Source organism: Myxocyprinus asiaticus, chromosome 41 (genome assembly GCF_019703515.2).
Source record: "Myxocyprinus asiaticus isolate MX2 ecotype Aquarium Trade chromosome 41, UBuf_Myxa_2, whole genome shotgun sequence".
NCBI classification, from domain to species: domain Eukaryota; kingdom Metazoa; phylum Chordata; class Actinopteri; order Cypriniformes; family Catostomidae; genus Myxocyprinus; species Myxocyprinus asiaticus.
Genome location: NC_059384.1, coordinates 7685739 through 7710195, shown reverse-complemented (window position 1 = coordinate 7710195; position 24457 = coordinate 7685739). Strand labels below are relative to the sequence as shown.

The following is a 24457-nucleotide window of genomic DNA, read 5'->3' as shown; positions in this document are numbered from 1 at the left end:
CATATGGGTTTGGAACAACATGAGGGTGAATAAATGATGACAGAATTGTTCATTTAATGGTGTACTATTTCTTTAAGAGGTGTGTTTTATATGAAAATGCAGACCTTGAGCTTGTCATAATAGCAATTTAACAGGTCCTCGATGTCGATATCCAGGAAATGGATTTCTATGTAGGAGTCTGCATTCACGGTGATGGTCCAGCGGTAGTCAGCGTTGTTTGGGTAGGTGCGTGGGTAAAGAGGGGAGGCAATCTGGCCCGAACTACCCGTGATCTCATTGCCATACACTGAGGAAGGAAAACAGCGCAGAGCTATACCTTGAGAGACATGCAGTGTTCATTTTTATTCCGTTTTTTGTTTTTGTCATAGTTTTAGTATTTTGATGAAAATGTACTTTAAATTTAGTCAATATTTCATCATATCATATTCATACAGTTTAGTCAAAATGGCATATAAATGAAAATTACATATTTTAGTTGATAATAAACTGCAAAATTACTGTAATATACCAAAGTTTGTAAAATATTTTGAAAATATTCATACATTTTTAAAAATGTTTAAGGGTAATTGACAATAAGGTGTCCAAGAGTAAAATGTGAAATTTACCAGAAGAAAAAAAACAAAAACAATAAACGTGTCAAGTTTGTAGGAATGTAGTCTTTGTGCCCATGTTGGTTTAATACCTATTTTTGGAAAACATTTCTAGCATTTTCCACGAACAAAATAATTTAAGGACTTTAAAAATGTCAAGTGGTGTAACCATCAAGTAAAATGTACTATAATATTTTCTTGCACCTTAATACAAGTGAATTTACACTTATTACAACTTATTACACAAACGTATTTTTCAAGTTAAATAATATTTGAATTTTTTAGTCAAGAATATAGAAGCATTTATTTTATTTTTTTTTTTTGGTTACTCCATTTGACGATGTGCCTTTTCATAAAAATGTCAAAATATCTGGTGTTTTTTTTTAAACATCACACTCATGAGGGCTTCTCTCTGTTTTATTTTATTTTTATTTTTTCTGAATGGCTACCGGCATGTTGGTTACACCACTTGACTTTGAATTGGTGGACAAAAGTTTTTCAAATATTAATAATAATAATATATTTTTTAATTGTTTTTACTGCTTATTTTCTAATAAACAATAATAAAAAAATTCCAAACTACTTAGGCCAACATTTCTTTAAGAATTGTAGCTTTTAATGAGACTTTTTGTATTTATCTATTTTATTATTATGTTATAAACCAGTTTTTTTTTTTATTAAGCCCCAGAAAAACTATCAAAACTTAATTCAGAAATTGAAAACATGTTCATCATAGCTGAGATTTACTGAAGTATTTGTCTGTGTGAATATTTGTTTTTTTCTCCCCAATTTGGAATGCCCAATTCCCAATGCTCTCTAAGTCCTCGTGGTGGCGTAGTGACTTGCCTCAATCCGGGTGGCGGAGGACGAATCTCAGTTGCCTCCGCATATGAGACCGTCAATCCACGCATCTTATCAGGTGGCGTGTGGGGGTTTCACGCTATTCTCCGCGGCATCCACACACAACTCACCACGCGCCCCACCGAGAGCAAGAACCACACATTATAGTGGCCACGGGGAGGTTGTCCCATGTGACCCTACCCTCCCTGGCAACCGGGCCAATTTGGTTCTGAGGAGTCACTCAGCACGCCTTCGAACTCGTGATTCCAGGGGTGGTAGTCAGCGTCAATACTCGCTGAGCTACCCAGGTCCCCGTGAATTTCATTTTTAATGTATATTTAATAACTTAAATGAGTGTCACATCGTTGACCCATAAATATAATAATTTAAACATAAATGTAAAGTAAAACAAACAAAACACAGCCTATGCAGGGAAACCCCCAAGATACTATGGATTATTTAAATCAATTCTTTCTATATTTTTCTTCTTCTAAAAACACTGTTTGTGTCACACATGCAAGATGTTCTAATGTCAGAAGATGTTCAGGTATTGGCCAGCAAGACTTCCGTGGTCAACCAGCTTCACCAGAAAGATCATGCTGGTCAAGATTTGTTAGTGAACAGCATGGCAATCACCAAATCATAACTAACCAGAATAAACCAGCCTAATTCAGACTGGTCTTCAGGATGGTCTTTTCAGCAGGTTCTACATCATCATAAGAAACCAAATAAATACATTTTTCAGACTCACAGTGGGAGAATATGGCTCTGAATCCAGCTCCGCTGACAGAGGAATCCGAGACAAACTTAATCCACAGAATGTGGCCAGTTATGGAGGTGTAGTTGGATGGTAGGGAGTCACCACAGAAACGGCCAACCAGAGCACCGGTAGAGTGCCCTTCACGAATCTCCAGGTAGTCGTTATTGCAACCTGTACTTTGCTGTAGCTGAAACATGCTACATCAGAAACAGAGAGAAGAGACTTAATACTGTTTTTAGTTTTTTAATTCATTAAGGGGTATTTTTTAAATCAATGTAACATCCTGATTGGCTCACACGAAGGACAGTTGTAGGCGGTTTCCAGGGGAACTAGTCATGGTCCATACACACTCCACATTGGGAGGGTATACATCAGGATAGTTTGGACTGTTAAAAGCGCCAGACTCCATAAATAGATGCCCACCACAGCCTGGGAAAATGGGCAAGCACGTCCTTAAATTGCAACCTTTTAGGTAAATATATCCACTTATGTGTGTTTTGAAATGAAAAATGAAGCCTAACCTGAGGTTGAGGCCATGTAGGTCGCCCTGAAACCTTTCTTAGCTACTGCAGAATCCGAGATGAAGTTTACCACCAGGGCATTGCTGAATGACGTGACTGGATGTGGCAACTCACTCCCACAATATTGACCTTGAAAAGTGTATGAATAATTCAAACTTAAGATCGGTCACTTAAATGATATGGTATATAAAGTCTTAATTCTGATATCTGTATAAACTTATATACAATATCCTGATGCAAACAGATTATTAAAGGAATAGTTCACTACTTCCGCAAAAGACAGAAAGTCATATGGGTTTGGAAAGATATGAGGGTGAGTAAATTATGACAGAATTAAAATTTTTGTGTGAACTATCCCTTTCAATTACAGTACATGTTCTCTAAAATTATTGTATAAAGAGATTTTGTCTTTACCGACAGATGGGGCTTCATAATTGTCTCCATCCAGGATCTCCACCCTATCATGCGAGCAGTTACTCTGCACAAACTCTACCTCAAAATCAGTGAAGGACAGGGTCACATGATTGACTGAAAGAGGCACAGGTTGGGAGAGGTCAAAGTATATGTTGATATGTTTAATTTGCATTATAGGGAATCCAAGAAAGTTTGCAAATAAGCTAAAAGATATCTAGGTTTTGAACATTTCAGAGATTTCAGTATTATTTTCATTTAAGGAAGTTAAAATGGGTAACACTTTACAATAAGGTTCCATTTGTTATGTTAGTTAGTGTATTAGGTATCAAGAAGTAACAATGAACATTATATTTTTAAAAGCACTTATTAATCTTTGTTAATGTTAGTTTTTGTTCATTGTTAGTTCAAAGTGCATTAACTAATGTTAACATATGTATACGACTTTTGATTTTAAAAATGTCTTAGAAATGTTGAAACTAACATTAACCTAATAAATGCTGTAATCTTATTGTTCCTAGTTAGTTCATGTTAACTAATGTTGTTAACTAATGTTAACAATGGAACCTTATTGTAAAGTGTTACCCTAAAATGAAAACTAAATAACATTTTCATTTACAGAAATAAAATTAAAAACTAATATTTTTGGAAAAGAATTAAACTAAACTAAAATAAATTTTCTTAACACCAAAACTACCTAAAATAAAAAAACTAAATTCAAAATTCAAAACTATAATATTGCTGTTACTTACACGGCTCTTGTGCCAGTATGATCCAGCTACAGTTCTGATTGGGTGGGTAAGAGTACGGGTACCGGGGTGATGCAATAGCCCCGCCCACATCGTCACTGATTATAGTGGATCCACATGCTGGAATACAGAAGAATAACCATTAAGGTTTAACAGTGGAACAAAAACATGGCATAATTGTATGGGTGCATGAACGTCGACGACACTCACTTTCTGAGAACTGGGCACTGAAGCCTTTGTGGTTTTGAGAGTGGTCTGATCTGAAGCGAACATAGACGACGTTCTGCGTGGACGTAATGGGAGAAGGCCTGGAGGCTCCGCACACTTTACCCAGAAGAGGAGAAGACTCGCTGGGACCATCATGAATCTAGAGAGAAGACACAAATATATTTCTCGGCTTTTAAATTGTTCTACAGTTTTGGTGCACCTTTTATTGTACAATCAGCACCTCTCTTTGACGAGTTTGATAATGGCTAAAAACAACAGTGGCACTCTTTTTGTAATATCTCTGGCATTTTTGTTATTTTTGGTGGCTTTTTTTGCCACGGGCCCTAGTTAATATCTAACCCTGGTACACATGGAAAGATCAGTAGAAGTCAGTTACTCACAGCCACATAGTCAAAATCGCATGTGTTATGACCTTCGATATCCAGATCGGTGAAGTTGAAAAAGACCCGGTGACCCGTGTCCACTGTGATGATCCAGGAACAGTCCACATTGTCAGGGTAGTTGTTAGGGTACTGAGGAGAGTGGATCTCTCCACTGGGGGCAGTGACAGCCCCTCCACACCCTGAATTTCAGAAGGAATTTTCGTTAACAGAAAAATCACAAAGAATACGTCTGTGTCCGAAGCTGAAAAATACTGCTTTCACAGGCTGTATTCGGATCTAGAAAGACATCGAGGCAGGTTCGAATCCAATGTTTGCATCACATCCTGTCTACTTAGATGCCTTTAGTTTTTTAGAAGGCAGTATAGATGTGTTCTTCGCTGCCTATGATATTTCACGATCCTGTGTATGCGGTTTAGCAGTTGGTCGAAAGAATAAAACTGCCAATTAATTTATAAATGTACATGGTGACTCCATTTCTACCAAGACATCTCTAAAGCTCACTGGAATTTTAGATCATTAGATATGACATTATGGTGCCTTGGAAGGCCGTCTGAATACAGTGTCGTTACGAGGAGTCTTCTTACACACAACGCTACCGGTAACGTCATTTAGAGGTCATGTGTAATGCCATTTTAGTGCTGATGTCTGAATGGTAGTAAAACTGATAAAAGATGGAAACCCATTGCATATGTGAATAGCAGATGTGGTACATTTACCAGAAAAGGCAATTGATAGGTCTCATGTGTGAAAGTGGCTATAGACTGACTTGGGCAGAGAGGTAGAAGCAGCCTTCATGAGTGTTAAAACAGGAAAAAAAAAATCACCTCCTGGGACCTCTTGCCAGGTTGCGTTGAAGCCCTTGCCGCTTACAACTGAATCAGACTTGAATAGAACGGTGACGGTGTTACTTGTGCTGGCCACCTGCAGAGGGTTACTGGGAGGGCGTGTGGTGCAGAGCTGGGCCAACCGCGGAGCGGACAGGTCAGGACCTCCGTACACCTGGACAAAGGGCAAAGGTCAGGAGATACTTACAGACTGGACAATTACAATATTTATTACGTGACACACGATTTTGGGAAAAATCATTATTGCTGATTATTCCACTAGAGATTGTAATTGTGATTAATTTCAATGAATAGAATTTACATTAAAATAGTTGTTTTGTGCGGAGCATCTGCATGCCATATTCTTTATATAGGCTGTATATCAAAAACAAGAACTGTGATCCTGAATTACTTTATTGCTGTTTTATACATTGGTAAATCAAGACATTGCGATCTAATGGATTTTGGGTTCGAACAGACCAAAATGTAACACTTTTTTCATTGTACATCTTGCCATTGCAGTTTCAAAGCACAATCATGATTTCAAGCTTGATTACACTTCCTCGTGCTTGATGCATGCAGAGCGCTAGATGGCACTTGGAAGTGTAATCGAGCTTGAAATCATGCTCGCCAAGGAGACTACTGATGTTAAAGGTTTATAGTTAAAAAAGGAGTTTTGGTCTATTCTCACACAAAACCGATTGGGTTACTTCAGAAGACATGGATTAAACCACTGGAGTCATATGGATTACTTTTCTGCTACTTTATGTGCTTTTTGGAGCTTTAAATTTAAATTTTGGTCACCATTAACTTGCATTGTATGGACCTACAGAGCTGCGATATTCTTCTAAAAAACTTTGTTCGTGTTCTGCAGAAGAAAGAAAGTCATACACATCTGGGATGGCATGACGGTGAGTAAATGACGAGAGAATTTTCATTTTCGGTGAACTATTCCTCTAACGTCTACTGAGTCAACAAACATGCCAAAATCATAATGAATCATAATTCACTATGATGAAACCAAAACATCAGCGCTGTTTTAAAATAATGTCTGTATGAGAAAGAACAACTGTATAAATCTAAAATATGTAGTGAGGGTATATGGATTGTGATGGGCATCTGTGTGGAATGGACAGCCTGTGTGTGTGTGTGTGTGTGTGTGTGTGTGTGTGTGTGTGTGTGAGAATGTCTCTTAAGCCCTGTCTCTAAACTCTGATTTCCGGTTAATTTCTGCCCTGTTGGCTCCATTCAATGCTACAGTGGAGGTCAGCATTCCACAAGTCTACACTACAAAACCCACTCTCATAGAGCCTGGTAGGTGCCAACTGGGCATGAGCAGGCACAGACACCCACACAATCATACTCTGAGTCTGAATTGTGTTCTTGTAATGACAGATGTGTAAGGCATTTTGACTGTAATGGACAGAATATCACCTAATACTGTTTAAAGGTAATAAGACTTATGTGAGAGGGTGAATGTCAGAGAAACAGAATTAAAGAACACAAATTTGTGGTTGTACCTCCAGCTTGTCATAGCTGCAGTCAGGGTGATACTCTACGTCAAACTCAAGAATGGTAATGGAGATGCTACTGCCAGGGCTGGTCTGGATGTACCAGATGCACTCACGGTTTGCTGGGTAGTTATTAGGATAGCCTGGGCTGTTGAAGGAACCAGAGGACCCGAAGAGCTCCCCTCCACAACCTGCAGAGGGCGAAAGTGAGGCACTTTGACTCACGTTTTTAATCACGTTTACACATTAAACACATTTAAAATAAGATCTAAGATGAAAGTGCAGACTTTATGTAATGATCTAATAATATTATTGTAGATTTATCTCCAAATCCTCTCAGCTCTATTCATATGCAACTTAATCTTTTCTGGTACTACCATGGTATTCTTTGAAGCACCATTTAAATATCATGGCTCATGAATATGGTAATCATTCAGCACCATGGTATACATTGTATACACCAAGTACCAAGGTTTTCATATCTGGTTCTATAGAACTGCCAGAGAACTTAAAGAAATTCTGATTGTGTCAGCACTTTATTTATTTGGTAATTTGTTTGGTGTCATTTCCTGTCTAAGTAAATGTGGTTTAAGATGCCAAAGAGAACAGACAGTTACATTACAGTTTTCAGACAGGGAAAATGTCTCGCACCAAGCTTATCAGAGGAAATGAGACGCCACATTGTCTCTCTCTCTGCCAGAAAGGCAATAGCAACATGATTAAAATGTGGTCAGTGTAACATAATTGGTCAGAATGGTTTCATTCTCCTCACCCCCACCCTCCCTCTTAATCAATAAGATCAATCTTTGCAGCGTCCACGAGTCTGAGAGAGGACAAAGGAGGGGTGGAGCTACATATTAGTCTTTCAAAATGGATGAACTGGCTTGCGACCGTGAAATGCATTCATTTTAATATTACATTAAAGGTGAAGAATGTAATTTCTGCCTACAACTTAACAACGTTATTGCAAAAAATGACAATTGTTTACAAATTGGTTTCTCAAATACACCTTCCGCTCATCCACCATTGCTCACCAAAAAAGTAACAGAAGTTGGCATGTTGGACTGCTCAAACAAACAAAGCAATGTTTTGATAGCTACCAGTGTTTTCCGATTTACAAACTAATGGTTCTTTTGAATCTACTGGGCAACCAGTGTAGTGCAGTTCCAAAACGAATTACTCTTTTGAGCCGGTTGTTTTGAATCAACAGTGAAAAACACACAGTGCGATCAGTGTAGTCCGATTCATAACAAATTACTCTTATGAACCGGTTCTTTTGAATCAACAGCGCGAAATTACAGTAAGACCAGTGTAGTGCACTTCCTAAATGAATGATTCTTATGAGCTGGATCTTTTGAATCAACAATGAAAAACACAGTGCTACCAGTGCTGTCAGACTGATAACAAATGACTCTTATGAACCGGTTCTTTCGAATCAACAACGCAAAATTACAGTAAGACCAGTGTAGTGCGCTTCCTAAATGAATGATTCTTATGAGCCGGATCTTTTGAATCAACAACGATAAACACAGTGCTATAAGTGTAGTCAGATTCACGACAAATTACTCTTAAGAGCCGATTCTTTTTAATCTATTGTGCAACAAGTGTAGTGCTGTTCCAAAACGAATGACTCTTATGAACCCGTTCTTTTGAATCTACAGTGAAAAACATACAGTGAGACCAGTGCAGTCCGATTCATGACAAATGACTCTTATGAACCGGTTCTTTTGAAACTATTGTTCAACCAATGTAGTGCAGTTCCAAAACTAATTACTCTTATGAGCCGGTTCTTTTGAATCTACAGCGAAAAACACACAGCGTGATCAGTGTAGTCCGATTCATGACAAATGACTCTTATGAGCTGATTCTTTTGAATCTATTTTTCAACAAGTGTAGTGCGGTTCCAAAACGAATTACTCTTGTGAGTCAGTTCTTTTGAATCTACAGTGAAAAACATACAACGAGACACAACGTGACCAATGTAGTCGGATTCTCGACAAATTACTCTTTTGAACCAGTTCTTTTGAATCAGTAGTGCGAGAAATACAGTGAGACCAGTGTAGTGCGCTTCCTAAATGAATGGCTCAAATGAGCCAGTTCTTTTGAGTCAACAGCGCGAAACATACAGCTCAGCCAGTGTAGTCTGATTCCAGAATGAATGACTCTTATGAGCTTATTAGTGAATCTGACTTCCGAATAAAATATATTAGAACATTTTTGTTTGTTTATATATTTTTGTAATTTTTTTATGTACACTGGTGGCCAAAAGTTTGGAATAATGTACAGATTTTGCTCTTATGGAAAGAAATTGGTACTTTTATTCACCAAAATGGCATTCAACTGATCACAAAGTATAGTCAGGACATTACTGATGTAAAAAAAAAAAAACAGCACCATCACTATTTGAAAAAAAGTCATTTTTGATCAAATCTAGACAGGCCCCATTTCCAGCAGCCATCACTCCAACACCTTATCCTTGAGTAATCATGCTAAATTGCTAATTTGGTACTAGAAAATCACTTGCCATTATATCAAGCACAGTTGAAAGCTATTCGGTTCATTAAATGAAGCTTAACATTGTGTTTGTTTTTGAGTTGCCCCAGTATGCAATAGACTGGCATGTCTTAAGGTCAATATTAGGTCAAAAATGGCAAAAAAGAAACAGCTTTCTCTAGAAACTCATCAGTCAATCATTGTTTTAAGGAATGAAGGCTATACAATGCTTGAAATTGCCAAAAAAACTGAAGATTTCATACAAAGGTGTACATTACAGTCTTCAAAGACAAAGGACAACTGGCTCTAACAAGGACAGAAAGAGATGTGGAAGACCAGATGTACAACTAAACAAGAGGATAAACATCAGAGTCTCTAGTTTGAGAAATAGACACCTCACATGTCCTCAGCTGACAGCTTCATTGAATTCTACCCGCTCAACACCAGTTTATGTACAACAGTAAAGAGAAGACTCAGGGGTGCAGCATTATGGGAAGAATTGCAAAGAAAAAGCCACTTTTGAAGCAGAAACACAAAAAGAAAAGGTTAGAGTGGGCAAAGAAACACAGACATTGGACAACAGATAATTGGAAAAGAGTGTTATGGATCTTAACCCCATTGAGCTTTTGTGGGATCAGCTAGACTGTAAGGTGCATGAGAAGTACCTGACAAGACAGTCACATCTATGGCAAGTGCTACAGGAAAGGTGGGGTGAAATGTCACCTGAGTATCTGGACAAACTGACAGCTAGAATGCCAAGGATCTGCAAAGCTGTCATTGCTGCATGTGGAGGATTTTTTGATGAGAACTGTTTGAAGTAGTTTAAGAAGTTCAGAATTTTTTTTTTCAAACTGTAATAGTAATTTTTCACATTATTAATGTTTTGACTATAAATTGTGATCAGTTGAATGCCACTTTGGTGAATAAAAGTACCAATTTCTTTCCATAAGAGCAAAATATGTACATTATTCCAATCTTTTGGCCGCCAGTGTATACAGTTATAGTACGACCAATTACTGAATCGGATTTATGCCTTCTTTGAAAAGTCATTAAAAAGTCTGTGTAAACATGTTTTTTGCAATGTATCCCTGATTTGTTATATCTGCTCTGAATCTGAAATGATCTCATCATTTGGCAACAGACTGATAAATATGTCTTCCTCCAAAGAAAAAATCATTAATGGAAGCATTAAGGAACCATATTGTTAAGAGGAATCAGAACTGGAATCACTAAATTCTTTACAAATCCCTTTCCTTAATAGTTTTGAGTGTTTTAACAGACTTTTCTTTATCTAACAGGACTGCTGCTGTATGTCCACATCTTTGTATCCATGTCCTCCAGAAAAGTGTGTCAAAACTTACTTTTTTGAATTGTGACAGTTGTTTTTCTCTTATGGAATGCTTTTCAGCTGCAGAACATTGCTGTGCACATTACATAATCACACTGTTCTTTTTTCTACACATTGTGCCCATGGAAACCAAGAACATTTCACTCCAAATAATGACATCATCAATCAGGGATGCATAAATAATTCAAGGTTCCAGTGCGCACGCACTCTGATCCTGCTCTGACTGCAAAAATAACACTGTCCACACCCCACAGCTCTTTGACGCACTGTCCCACAAGCACAAAGACATACACATGCACACATCAGACCACTCAGTTAGCAGCACTGACTCCACAGAAAAATATGGCTCAATATTAGATAGATCAATGACCTGTTTTTTTGCTCTGTAATATATCGAGATGAAATTAAAACTTTGATGTAAATATAACATGGAGCAGTAGAGTAACTTTGAAGGACATCTTCACAGACAGAGAACATTGGTAAGCTCTTTCTGAAAGTTCTTGCAGCCTCTTTTTCCAATCTGTCATTCTGGAACATTTGAGTATGGACAGTTTTTACAGGATACACACTATTAAACATTCATAAAATCCTAAATAAAAACAGGCTGAAATTCAGCAGACACAGCAGTAGCAACACACATAGTCAGACCACTCAATTTCTTGTCTTCCTATTTTAGATTAATTCATCACTGGCATTTAGCTCTCTCCTTCTGCTGGCCAATCAGTGCAGGAACCATACATCCAGCTGGCCAATCAGAGTGAATCCTTCCAGAGTGATATCACCGCTTTGCCCATTAGGACTGCTATTTTTCTTACAGATTCAATTACATCATCCCTCTAGAGACTACAGGTCACTAACCCCTTGCTGCCCAACAGTAATTTCCCTCTCATATTTCCTTCTATTCTGATTATCTCATTTGTCTTTCCACTGTCCTACACATCCAGATGTTTCTCACAATGCTTTAGGACTGGCGCAGGTGCTAAGCTATTCTTTAGTTGTGTTTTGGATCTTACCATTCTGGTACCAGTCCATTTGAAAGCCTCTGAATGATACAGAGACGTCGGACCGGAACACGATGTGGAGGCTGCCACTGGTGGTGGTACTAGCAGGGGGAGGTACGTTCCCACAGAATGTACCAATCAGAGGAGCCTGTTCGTTTGGACCATCGTACAGCTAGACAGAAATAAAGAATGTTTATTTATATACCACTATACAGAAAAATACTAAAATCCGTCATAAGATATAAAACTCCTGATTTCAAAACCAATCACAGGTAAAATTGTGGGATACCTTTCACAAGAAATGCAACCAATGGCATCACCAACTCAGCCCATCTGTTCTACTGCTTTTGGAATAAAAATGTGTTGTGCTATTGTTGGCTTCTGTACCAAATCTCACATTCCATAATGTAGAAGTCAACACACTCCAAAATATCTTACAATACTTTGAGGCCGTTGTGTGTGTATTTACCCAAATGATAAATGGCTATCTATGGGATGAGGTTTATGAAAACAGAGTTTAGCATTTCCCAAGACTGCCCGAGGGAAAGCAAAGCTCAGAAAATAGCTCCATCTTTCCGAGAGGCCCCATGATGTCATCACTGTTTGGATCACCATAGTGATGAGTAAACTCAGAAGAACTCAATGGCCCATTGTACGCTTTCAAACACTGCCAGTAAATCAGTGTAGTGATTGCATGACAAAGGCTGCGTCCAAAAACTAGAAAAAAGTAAGGTGCTTTTCAAACTGTTCTGAGACCAGAGGTCCTCAGAAATGCTGCCGGTTAAGCTGTTAACTGATTAGACGGCAAGGCAGCAAGTCAGCTTCCTACGTTTTCGGATGTAGCCAAAGTTTTCAGCGTGAATTTGACTGCTTGACCCTTCATACAGGGAAATAATAAGATAATACAAGCATATAGAACTCTTTACGTGTAGATGGTCAATTTGATTTTCTCTTAAAACTCAACGAGAAATAGCATTTGCAACTTATTTTATTTTTGTAATGTGACGCATTTGCAAATTAAAGTAGATATTCAAAAAGAAAAAAAATGAGCGGGACTTGATTTTATCTAACAGGAATTGATTGTATATTTAAAAAATGGACATTCCCACCTATAACATGGCTAGCACCCACATTTGAGTTGGTTTTTGCCTGGGACGTGGAGGCTTATGGTCAAGTTCATCCTCAAGAATATCTTAATGTATCCCAATGGTAACACTTTTATTTAAAATGTATTCTTATTTGCTACTATTGCATTAAAGGAATATTCCGGTTTCATTTCAAGTTAAGCTCAATCGACAGCAATGTTGATCACAACAAACATTAATTATGACTTGTCCCTCCTTTTCTTAAAAAAAAAAAAAAACCCACAAAACTGGGTTACAGTGAGGCACTTACAATGCAAGTGAATGGGGCCAATCCATAAACATTTAAATACTCACTGTTTCAAAAGTATAGCCACAAGACATTTATCATTAACATAATTGTAGTGTAATAAAATCGTTTAAAAACCTTTTCTGTGTAAAGTTAAGTCCAATTTTACAATGTCGTTGCCATGACGACGTAACACCTGTAAACACCTTTACAGCTCAAATAAGTTTTAAACTCAAAGAGTTTTAACAGAACAATTAATGTGGGTGCTTTTATAAAATTATAAGCTTCACATTTCGGCATTTAAACTCTTAAAAAAATTGGCCCCATTGACTTCCATTGTAAGTGTCTCACTGAAACCTAAATTTCTTTCTTTTTTTTTTTTTTTTTTTTAGAAAAGTAGGGACAAGTTTAAAAAAAAAAAAAAGATTTAAAAAAAAATTAAAAACAAATTTGGTAATTAACATTATAGCACAAATGTAGTTAATTGAGCTTAACTTGAATTGAACCCGGAATATTCCTTTAACTTTTATAACATTAATGTAAACAGGCATTAAATTACTGAGTTTAGCATTTCAAAAGGTTACATTAGCTACAACATTAGCATAAATCAATGCCTAAATAGCTTTTTGGTTATTGGTTAGCATTAGCCAATATCTTGCATTGCCTACAATAGATGATGTCAGTCAGACAGAAAAATCTTTTTTTTTTTAAAGCAGAGCAAGCTATTTGATGAAAGATTACGTGGACAAACATTTTTTGATTGGAATTATGTGCACTGATTAATCGTGCACATAAGACCAGAAATATGTATTAGTAAGTAAAAATTGTCATTTTGATTTCATGTTGAAAGTAAGCATCGATGTAACATTACATTTTAGAGTTTAATGTTTGACTAAACATGTGCTGACCGTCACATAGTCGAAAGCACAGCCCATGTGTTGCTCCAACTCAAAGGCAATAAAGGTGTAGTTGATGGTGTTGCCCATGGATGCCTTGATGGTCCAGCTGCAGTTGGAACGATGAGGGTAGTTATTGGGGAAGTTCACACTCTCAATTCTTCCCCTGGACTGATTTGCAATCACCACACCCTGGCAAACTATAGAAGCAAAGACAGTCCTGATTAACACCATTTATAGAACAAGTGAAGTATATGAGGGGGTTTATTCAATTTCTGGCACTCTGATTTTGGCTAAAACTGATACAAATCAACTTTTATGTCTGTCACATTTAAGAAACTTGGAAAGTTTGTTCCATGCCTTCATCATTTATTTTTGCTACTTTGCTCAAGTGCCTTTATGTATAGATTACATTATTTTACCTTGTCCCAGACCTAGACTTTTAATCTTAAAATATGGAAATCTATCATAAAATTATTTTACAAAATGTTAAACTCTATCTAAAGAAAGAGTGCAATAAACAAAACATTTCACTATTTATTGTGTGAAAATAATTTATGTCATGTTTTACACAAATTATGACTGTCCTTTGGTTGTGGCTTCATTTCAATATTCAAAAAATCCAAGTAAATATCACTTGTGAACAGACTATATTTCTTATTGTTGGGTCATTTCCAATCATGCTGTAATTTTGTCAAATTATGCAAAACGTGTAAAAGTATTATTTAATTGTGTGTATTTATCCCCTTTTCTCCCCAATTTGGAATGCCCAATTCCCAATGCGCTCTAAGTCCTTGTGGTGGCGTAGTGACTCGCCTCAATCCGGATGGCGGAGGACGAATCTCAGCCTCCGCGTCTGAGACCGTCAGTCCGCGCATCTTATCACATGGCTTGTTGAGTGTGTTACCGTGGAGACCTAGCGCATGTGGAGGCTTCACACTATTCCCACCACGCGCCCCACCGAAAGCGAGAACCGTATTATAGCGACCAAGAGGAGGTTAACCCAACGTGACTCTACCCACCTTAGCAACCGGGCCAATTGGTTGCTTAGGAAGCCTGACTGGAGTCACTACAGCATGCCCTGGATTTGAACTTGCAACTGCAGGGGTGCAGTTTACTTGCTGAGCTACCCAGGCCCCCAGGAGTCTGCCATTTTAATACAAAACGGTTCCAAATTTCCACCACAAAATGAATGGTGATTTGATATATGGGAAAAATTACATTTGTTCATGACGGTGCTGTGATGAATGGATATCCACTGTAGGACATTTTTAGTAGCCAAATTAAATAAACAAGTGAGAGTGTGAAAAGCATGTTTTAAGGGAGTTTTATTTCTTAAAAGTCCAAGAGCTTGCTTAAGTTTTTGAAGAAGATTTTAAACACAATGCAAGATAATGGGACTGAAATTGAAGATACAGCACACATTTACACTAGAGGCAACTTGCCATGAGGATTAGAGCTGGATTTGACCCTGCAGCAAAATTTTAGCATCTAGGAAACACAGGCATGTGGCCACTGACAGCCAAATATAAGGTAATGGACTTTCGAAAGGAGAAAGCACAAAGAAAGATAAATAGTACTGCACTGAGCTCTCAACAGTGACATTTCACTTTCACCAACATAATTAAAACAAGATAAAAAAAGCACTAATCCAACAGTGCCTTTTGAGTTAACTTAAAGGGACAGTTCACCCAAAAATGAAAAATGTATCATCATTTACTCACCCTTATGTCATCTTAAACTCAAATTACTTTATTCTGCAGAATACAAACAAAGATATTTTGATGGAACCATGATGTGTTTCGATGCAAGTCAATGGGGTCCAAAACTTTCAAGCGCCAGAAAGGACATAAAGGCAGCATTAAGGAAATCAATATGACTTCAGTGGTTTAAGCCACGTCTTCTGAAGCGATACGATCGGTTTTGGTTGAGAAACAGACAAGACAAATTGTAATCGAGCTTCAAATCATGATCGCACCAAGAAGACAGCAGCTATCAAAATTTATAGTGAAAAAGGAGTTATATTTTGGTCTGTTTCTCCCCCAAAACCAATAACATCGCTTCTGAAGACATGGATTAAACCACTTCAGTCGTATGGATTACCTTTATGCTGCGTTGATGTCCTTTCTGGAGCTTGGAAGTGTTTGAACCCATTGACTTGCATTATATGGATATACAGTATGTACACATCATATCTCCATCAAAACATCTTTGTTTGTGTTCCGCAGAAGAAAGTATGACATAAGGGTGAATAAATGATGAGAGAATTGTCATTTTTGGGTGACCAATTCTTTATCCACGATGAAACTAGACCACTGTGATACTTGCATTATTCTTGGATTTAAAATTGAAGCACTACACAGTGTGTATTTACTCACAGCATAAAAGCAGTAGACGTGCTTCCCTTAGCACGTACCACTAATAAACCTTTACAGATGGTTTGGATATTGATGTATGAATTTGTTTCTTATCACTCACTGGTTCGGTATTGGGCCAGAAAACCCCCTGTGTGGATGATCTCGTCTGTACGTAGTTTCACAAACAAATTCTCTCTGGAGGAGTTGATGGGTGGAGGAATCTGATTTCCACACAGTTTAGCCAACTGTGGAGCATTGGTGCTGTTGCCATCATACACCTGGTAAAACATACACACATCTGAGAATGACAGATTCTTAAAGGGATAGTTCACCCAAAATTTAAACTCATCCTCATGTTGCTCCAAACCTATTTCACTTTTTTCTTTTGTGGAACACAAAAGGAGATGCTAAGCAGTATTTTAGTACTGGAACATGAGGGTAAGTAAATAATGTCAGAATTTAGATTTTTGTGTGAACTATCCCTTTAATACCTTTAATTACTATGCAGTAAATCAATAAATTGTCAAAGTTGTCTGAGACAACATTGTCTAACCGCCAAGTAGTCAAAGAAGCAGTTAAAAGTGGACTCCAGGTGAAAGTCTCCGAAGCTGAGCTCAATGTTACTTCCTGCACTGGTTTTGATGTGCCAGTAGCATTCAGCATTGGGGTGGTAAGGCAGAGGGTAGTTGGGGGAGGTGAAACCTCCAGTACCAGTGGTCAACGTCCCACCACAACCTATTACACACAATAAAGAGTAGTCTCGCAGTACATCTTGAAACAGTGCCTAATATTCAGATGATGCAATATGCAAAAACACAAAACGTAACAAAAACACATACCTGATTGTGTACCATCCCAGTGGGCTTTGAACCCCCTGTAGGTGACCGAGCCATCAGATCGAAGCTTCATCCACAGCCTGTTGCTATGGGATACTATTATAGGTGGACCATTTGTTCCACAGTAATTACCAATCAGGGGGGATGTTTCATAGCCTCCATCTCTGTTAAAGAAGTATTTCAAAATGATTTTCAGCTAATTCAAAAGAAAGAACAATATTTAACAGGATATGCTAATCATTAAACATTAAGGACAGGCCAAAAAGGGATAAACCAAAGCTATTATAAAAGTGTTTTACCTGATCTCTAAATAGTCAAAATTGCAGGAAATGGATCCCTCCAGTTCAAAGTCTGTGATGTTAAGCATAATCTGCATGTTGACTTCCACTATGATTCTATATACACACTCCCGATTTGTGGGATAATTGTCGGGGTAGTTGGGTGAGTTGAACTCCCCCGTGGATGTTCTAAACACCTCACTGCAGTCTACATGGGCAAAGCAAAGAAATGTGAGATTTAACAACTGGAAATAACATTTTAAAAAGGGTGCCTGTGAACTAGTGTCAAAAAGCACTACAAAAAAATATTTTGATTGATCTTTTTTTTCTTCTTGATTTCCAGTAAAAATATCTAGACAGCATCCTTAAAAACAAGATGAATTTACTTTTTATTTTTTGCCTGATATGGCGTCTAAAAAATGTAGCGTTCCTGTGTGGGACACAGTGAGACACTGCGAAACGGTCAAAGACGTCTGTCTAACGCTTGCTTACATACAATAGAAATAGATTTATTTATTTAAAGGAATAGTTAAAGGAAAATTCCGGGTTCAATACAAGTTAAGCTTAATATAACATTAGCATAATACTGATTACCACAAAAATACATTTTGACTTGTCCCTCCTTTTTTTTTTTTTTACAAATCTGGGTTCCAGTGAGGCACTTACAATGGAAGTGAATGGGGCCAATCTGTAAATGTAAAAATACTTACAGTTTCAAAAGAATAGCCACAAGACATAAACATTAGTGTGTTAACATGATTTTAGTGTGAAAAAATTGCTTATTAACCTTTTCCGTGTAAAGTTATGGCCTATTTTACAACTTTGTTGCCATGATGATGTAATATCAACAAACCCTAAAACTGTAAAAATGATGATTTAAACAACTTATGGCTCAAATAATACACAAGTTTTAACATAAGAATTAAAGTAAGTGCTTTTATAAGTTTATAAGCTTCAAATTTCTGCTTTTAAACACTCCACAAATTGGCCCCATTCATTTCCATTGTAAGTGCTTCACTGTAACTTCGATTTTTGCTTTATTTTAAAGATAAGGACGGGCAAGGCCCTGGGTAGCTCAGCGAGTACTGATGCTGACTACCACCGCTGGAGTCGCGAGTTCTAATCTAGGGCATGTTGAGTGACTCAGCCAGGTCTCCTAAGCAACCAAATTGGCCCAGTTGCTAGCAAGGGTGGAGTCACAAGGGGCAACCTCCTCGTGGTCACAATTAGGGGTTATCGCTCTCAATGGGGCATGTGGTAAGTTGTGCGTGGATCGCGGAGAGTAGCATGAGCCTCCACATGCGGAGTCTCCGCTGTGTCATGCACAGCAAGCCACGTGATAAGATGCGCGGACTGACGGTCTCAGAAGCGACTTGAGGCAACTAAGATTTGTCCTCTGCCACCCGGATTGAGGTGAGTAACCGCGTCACCACGAGGACCTACTAAGTAGTGGGAATGGGGCATTCCAAATTAGGAGAAAAAGGGGATAAAAGAAAAAAAAAAGATAAGGACGGACAAGTTGAAGAAAATGTTTTGTGGTAATCAACATTATGACACAAATGCTGTCAATTGAGCTTAACTTGTATTAAACCCAGAATATTCCTTTAAGATTTATTCCCTTATTTTTCTTACCCAATTGGCAAAATGTTTGTTCTTGATTTAAGCATACATCTAACCAAATTTTGTTCGGTTTATGTTTTAAATTTGTTTTAAGGATGTTTAGATACTTTTATTGGAAAACAAGAAAAACTAAAATTCATTAGTTTCAATTGGGATGATGCTCTGTCATAAAACCAAAAGTTGAGAAAATTGTAACTTTTGCTGCATCGTGTTCTGATACATACATCTGTTAAACCAATGGGAATTTCAGAGAGGCAGGCCTAGTTGTTCTTTCGAAAAATCCAATTGGCTGTATTCCCACTTGATTTCAAACTGACTCAGCTCTTTCCAACCCCACAAAACACATTCAACCACATTTCTAACTGTTAAGCACTCTGTCAAAGCTGTCTATAGTGTTTAGGTGCCCTATAAACAAATCTGCTTGTCATTATACAGCCTTTTGAAGCCAAATCCAAGCTTCACTAGCTTTAATTTCATGGCTTTTCAAATTGGATTCTTGTATCCAGTGGCTGCAATAAAATTCTACCTGTGGTCGCATTAATGGAGACATAGTTGGCTGAAAAGCCTTCTCCAGACAGACTGGAGTCAGAGACAAGCAGGACGGTCATCAGACTATCAGTGCTGGTCAGAGATGGAGGAACAGACCGTCCACAGAACCTGAATGCAGAAGGGGAAGAGGATAACCAACATTTTCATTTAAAATCCTTAAATGCAATTCTGTCGTATCCATTTAAAAACTGTAAAAGACTATCATGGTCAGAAATGTCTAGTTTCTTGGATTCTTACCTGCCCAGAAGGGTGCCAGTCTGTGCTGTCCCATTATCATAGACCTCCACATAGTCGAACACGCAGTTGGTGTGATACTCCAGGTTGAAGGTTGTGAATGACAGACGGATGAGGTTGCCAGGCTCAACAGTGATGTACCAGGTGCAGTTGGCTCCATGAGGGTAGTTATTGGGATGACCTGGGCTGGTGAATGAACCAGAGGGTTCTGTAAGAGTCTCTCCACAACCTGTTAAAATGAACACAAATGTCTAAGTAGGTAGGTAACACTGTTTTGATAACACTTGTCGATATGGTAATAGCTCATGTGTTGCCCACTGTAGGGCTTGAATCTACAATCTTTCAGATAATTTAGATCATTCACCACTACGCCTCACTATCCCTGGTCTACCCACTGTGTTCCAGCCTTCTCTTCAAATAGGAATAGGAATTGGGATAGGAATTGGGTTAGAGGTTATAAGTTAGAGAGAAGGATGGGGTCAGGGTTAGGTTAGGGGTTAGGCTTGGCAAATGCTGCCTTATGGTTTAGCCAAAACTAATTATCTTAGTAGGCAGTATAATAACGCTACATTCCCTTTAGGAACAGCTTTTGCATTGGAAGCGTACCTTTAATGCCTTAAAATGCAGTCTAGGTGGCAGGTTTCAGAATATAGTACAATATACTTTAATATACAATCTATATTCAATGGAAACTCCTACCTTGCTCCACGGACCCAAACTCAGCAGTAAACCCATGGTTGGAGACGGATGAATCAGTTTTGAATTGGATAAACATGGACCTCTGTGAGGACTGCAGCATGGGAGGCATCTCAGTTCCACAGTATCGGCCAATCAGAGGGGAGCTGGCAGAAGGACCATCTCTCACCTGAGCAAGTAGAATGTGAAGTTAAAAAGATAGTTCACCCCAAAATGAAAAAATGTTGTAAATGTTAGACTTGGTCACCATTCACTTGCATTAAACGGAAATTAGATGCAATGAAAGTGCATGGTGACTGAGGCTAACATTCTGCCTAACATTTACTTTTGTTTTCCACGGAAGATAGTAAGTTATACAGGTTTGGAACAATATGAAGAACAACATAATGTTTCAGAAAAAAATGTCAGACTATTCTGTATGTTGACTGAATAGATTAGCATCACGCTAATATAGTACCTCCACATGATCGAAGACGCATGTGTTGCTTCCCTCAACATCAAAAGTGAGGAAGTTGAGAGTGACCACAAAGCCCAAGGGTTGGTTAATGACCCACTCGCACACCTTGTTGTGGGGGTAGGGGTCGGGGTGCAGGGGAGTCCGGATCTGACCAGATCCAGAGAGGGTGCCACCACAAGCTAGTGAAAACAGCAACGTTAATCTCAAGATCATGTCTGAACTTGACAGGGTTCATTTACACTGATATTAAAGAGTAAACATAAATATAATCAAAGCACCAGGATAATTACTGCCCCAAACACACTCAACATAAGTACGTAAACACAGACCACTCTATCTATGCAAGCTCGATTTCGTGCATCATTGCGTTCAGAAATATGTCAGACCACAATTCATGACACAACACAAGTACGTGTTGCATTCTCAGCGTTGCCTCAAGGCGCACTATAGCGGTCATTAGTGTAAACTGTCTGCTTTGTTCAGACTCTGGTTTAATAAGATTAAAGGAGGCTTCAGATTCTCACCCATTTCAAATGTAGCCCTGAAACCAGCACGAGATACAGAGCTGTCGGACTTGAAACGGATCCAGAGTCCATTCGAGGTGGACAAAATGGGTGCTGGCAGGACTGTTCCACAGTACTTCCCAATGAGTGGGTCTGTCTCACCAGTCCCATCTCGAACCTGGGAAAATTGACCCAGATAATTCACTGATATTGTGATACTCTAAACTCACAATGCTTATCATTTTTATTATTTTTTTTATCCCATTTTCTCCCCAATTTGGAATGCCCAATTCCCACTACTTAGTAGGTCCTCATGGTGGCTCGGTTACTCACCTCAATCCGGGTGGTGGAGGACAAGTCTCAGTTGCCTCCGAGACAGTCAATCCGTGCATCTTATCACGTGGCTCGTTGTGCATTACACCGCAGAGACTCCCATCATGTGGAGAATCATGCTACTCTCCACGATCCACACACAACTTACCACATGCCCCATTGAGAGTGAGAACCACTAATCGCGATCATAAGGAGGTTACCCCATGTGACTCTACCCTCCCTAGCAACCGGGCCAATTTGGTGGCTTAGGAGACCTGGCTGGAGTCACTCAGCACGCCCTGGATTCGAACTCGCAACTCCAGGGGTGGTAGTCAGCGTCAATACTCGCTGAGCTACCCAGGCCCCCGCTTATCACTTTTATCACATCCAATCTTATATAATTACACATACTGTACATGTTCACTTAGCTGTCTAAATGGGGACATAGTGCACTGAAAAGGCAAAATGCAGTAACTAAACATTTTGTCAAAACTGATTTATTACCAAAATGTAATTTCCAACTGTAATTTCAAAAGCATGACTCTAAGACTATGATTTGTCCTGTGACAGATGGGTTTGGATTAACCAGAGACTATTTAGCAGAGACATGCCACTTCTATTAAAATGAATGTGAGAAATTGAAATGCCCAATGGTCAACAGATATAGAATGTAAGTCCTGACTTACAGGTAAAAGAACCAATCACCTTTTAGATACACACATCGCCTTTCAATCAACTCGAGAATGCACATGCACATTAGCTATACATGCCTGGAAAATTGCAGGGGATTTTTGCATAATCTGAGATAAAGACGCACAATTATGATTCCAGTGTTGTCAGATTTTACTGCTGATTTGAAATATGTTCTTTGATCGCAATCTTGACCAACCGTTTTGGAGATTTCGGTGTTCCCCCATTCAAGTAGATAGGAGCTGCACTTTCATGACTGGAAATAGCTTCACGAGAGCATTCCAAAGATGGCCGACAGTGGGCTGACATGCTAGAAAGACTTTGGCTTAACTAAACCTTTGAAGCCATTTGTCTCAGTGTTGCCATAGTTACTGCATTTTGGCTTTGTAGGGCTGTATGGACTTTTATTGTTTTTATATAATGTTAATTCTAAATACTAGTGACAAATCCTAACCCTTAAAGAAATGTTTTGGACACAAATCATACCTCCACATAGTCAAAAAAGCAGCCAGCATGAGTTTCTAGGTCCATGTGGGTGAAGTTGAGGGCCACCGTTTCACTGTGTGGCATTCTGATGATATAAATGCACTGCCTATTGTGAGCGTAGTTATTAGGCCAGTTAGGAGAGATGATGATACCTTCACTCTCAGTGAAGACGCCACCACAGCCTGGGTCAGCTGATGGCATACAATGAATTGCATTACACTCAAGCTATTTCAATGTGTGTGAACTCAGCGTAAACTGTCAATGATTTCATCAGGTTCCTCTCTGATCTAACAACAATTGCAATGTGAGTCTCGACTTTTAATAGATATAAAACTCAGATAAACTGCTTTATGAGCTGAATGCATTTAAAAGGACAATATTCCATTTATGGATCTATTTAAATGATCGGTTCACCCACAATTCAACTTCTGGAATTACAGGGAATGCATTATGATACAGCACATCATTAACATATGGAATATGTGTAAACAAGGAATTAATGCCCTAAAACCAAACTGCATTCAGGATACAGGAGCACATACAGGTACCGTCCAAAGGCAAAACAGAGTAATTCAAATTTTGTCAAACAATACTTAGCAATGCTCAGATTCAAAGAAAAAAATCCACAAAAAATACTTTTAAGTCATTGTTATTAGTTTTAATGTTGGCTTACAGTTTTTCTGCCTTTGTATGTACCAACACATACATGGGTGATTCTCACAAAACCAATCAAGAAAATGTCTTGGTCATATTTGACCCAAAGACATGTTCTCTCTTGTTCTCTCTGGGTAGTGTACATGCAATACACATATGAAATTATATTTTGCATAAAGCAAATTAAGAAAATGAAGCCTGTCATTAAGATTTTTAGCACTGTGACATTATTTTCAGGACCCTTAAGCTCATATTACACCCCAGTTCTCATTACCGTTATTTTTATAGTGTATTGCAGTAAAAAAGATGCTGTTGTGCTTATTTTTTAAATAAAAATCACAGCGAAAATGAAAGGCAGTACAAAGAGAGTACTACTACTATACATTTCCAACTGGTTTCTTGAGAATCACCCACAAAGTACAAATGGTATCCTCTTTTTCATTCATTCCTGTCTTATAAATCGCACTGTCTAATATGTTTTCAACTGCATGAGCTTTACTTACATGGTGAAGTAGTGTATGTAATGTGAAATCCCCGATCACTGATACTGAAATCAGAGTGAAAGTGGATCCAGGCAGTCGGTCCTGTTGTCTGAAGAGGAGGTGGTGACCCTGTACTGCAGTATTTTCCCAAAACAGGATCTTCTGGGAGCAGTCCATCTCTGATCTACAACACAAAGCCACAAACTGAAGCTATTTAGACTGCACACACTGAAGATGGTTCATATAATAAAGTTCTGGATGCAACAGGCCTAGCGTACCTCAAGGTAGTCAAAGTTACAGTTATCATGGTGTTCCAGACTGAGGGTTCCAAAAGCGAAGGTGATAAGCAGACCAGGATTCACATTCACCGTCCAATA

At 38.4% G+C, this 24457-nt stretch overlaps 1 protein-coding gene across 1 annotated transcript in view; it reads right to left on the bottom strand.

Annotated features, from left to right (window-relative positions):
• Positions 1 to 24457, bottom strand: part of cubn (cubilin (intrinsic factor-cobalamin receptor)) — a 53167-nt gene that overhangs the window by 18337 nt on the left and 10373 nt on the right. Inside the window, exons 14-37 of the mRNA XM_051682349.1 lie at positions 24359 to 24457; positions 24102 to 24264; positions 22945 to 23135; positions 21478 to 21634; positions 20954 to 21132; positions 20500 to 20665; positions 19804 to 20029; positions 19544 to 19674; positions 17419 to 17605; positions 17123 to 17283; positions 16837 to 17018; positions 16405 to 16561; positions 13939 to 14126; positions 11672 to 11831; positions 6827 to 7008; positions 5307 to 5481; positions 4480 to 4661; positions 4082 to 4238; positions 3875 to 3991; positions 3126 to 3239; positions 2712 to 2840; positions 2487 to 2619; positions 2182 to 2387; positions 105 to 286 (exon numbers count right to left, since the gene is read on the bottom strand). The exon at positions 24359 to 24457 is cut by the window's right edge and continues 83 nt beyond it. Of these exons, the coding sequence (XP_051538309.1) occupies positions 105 to 286; positions 2182 to 2387; positions 2487 to 2619; positions 2712 to 2840; positions 3126 to 3239; positions 3875 to 3991; positions 4082 to 4238; positions 4480 to 4661; positions 5307 to 5481; positions 6827 to 7008; positions 11672 to 11831; positions 13939 to 14126; positions 16405 to 16561; positions 16837 to 17018; positions 17123 to 17283; positions 17419 to 17605; positions 19544 to 19674; positions 19804 to 20029; positions 20500 to 20665; positions 20954 to 21132; positions 21478 to 21634; positions 22945 to 23135; positions 24102 to 24264; positions 24359 to 24457 (3924 nt within the window). The remainder of the gene's footprint in view (positions 1 to 104; positions 287 to 2181; positions 2388 to 2486; positions 2620 to 2711; positions 2841 to 3125; positions 3240 to 3874; positions 3992 to 4081; positions 4239 to 4479; positions 4662 to 5306; positions 5482 to 6826; positions 7009 to 11671; positions 11832 to 13938; positions 14127 to 16404; positions 16562 to 16836; positions 17019 to 17122; positions 17284 to 17418; positions 17606 to 19543; positions 19675 to 19803; positions 20030 to 20499; positions 20666 to 20953; positions 21133 to 21477; positions 21635 to 22944; positions 23136 to 24101; positions 24265 to 24358) is intronic.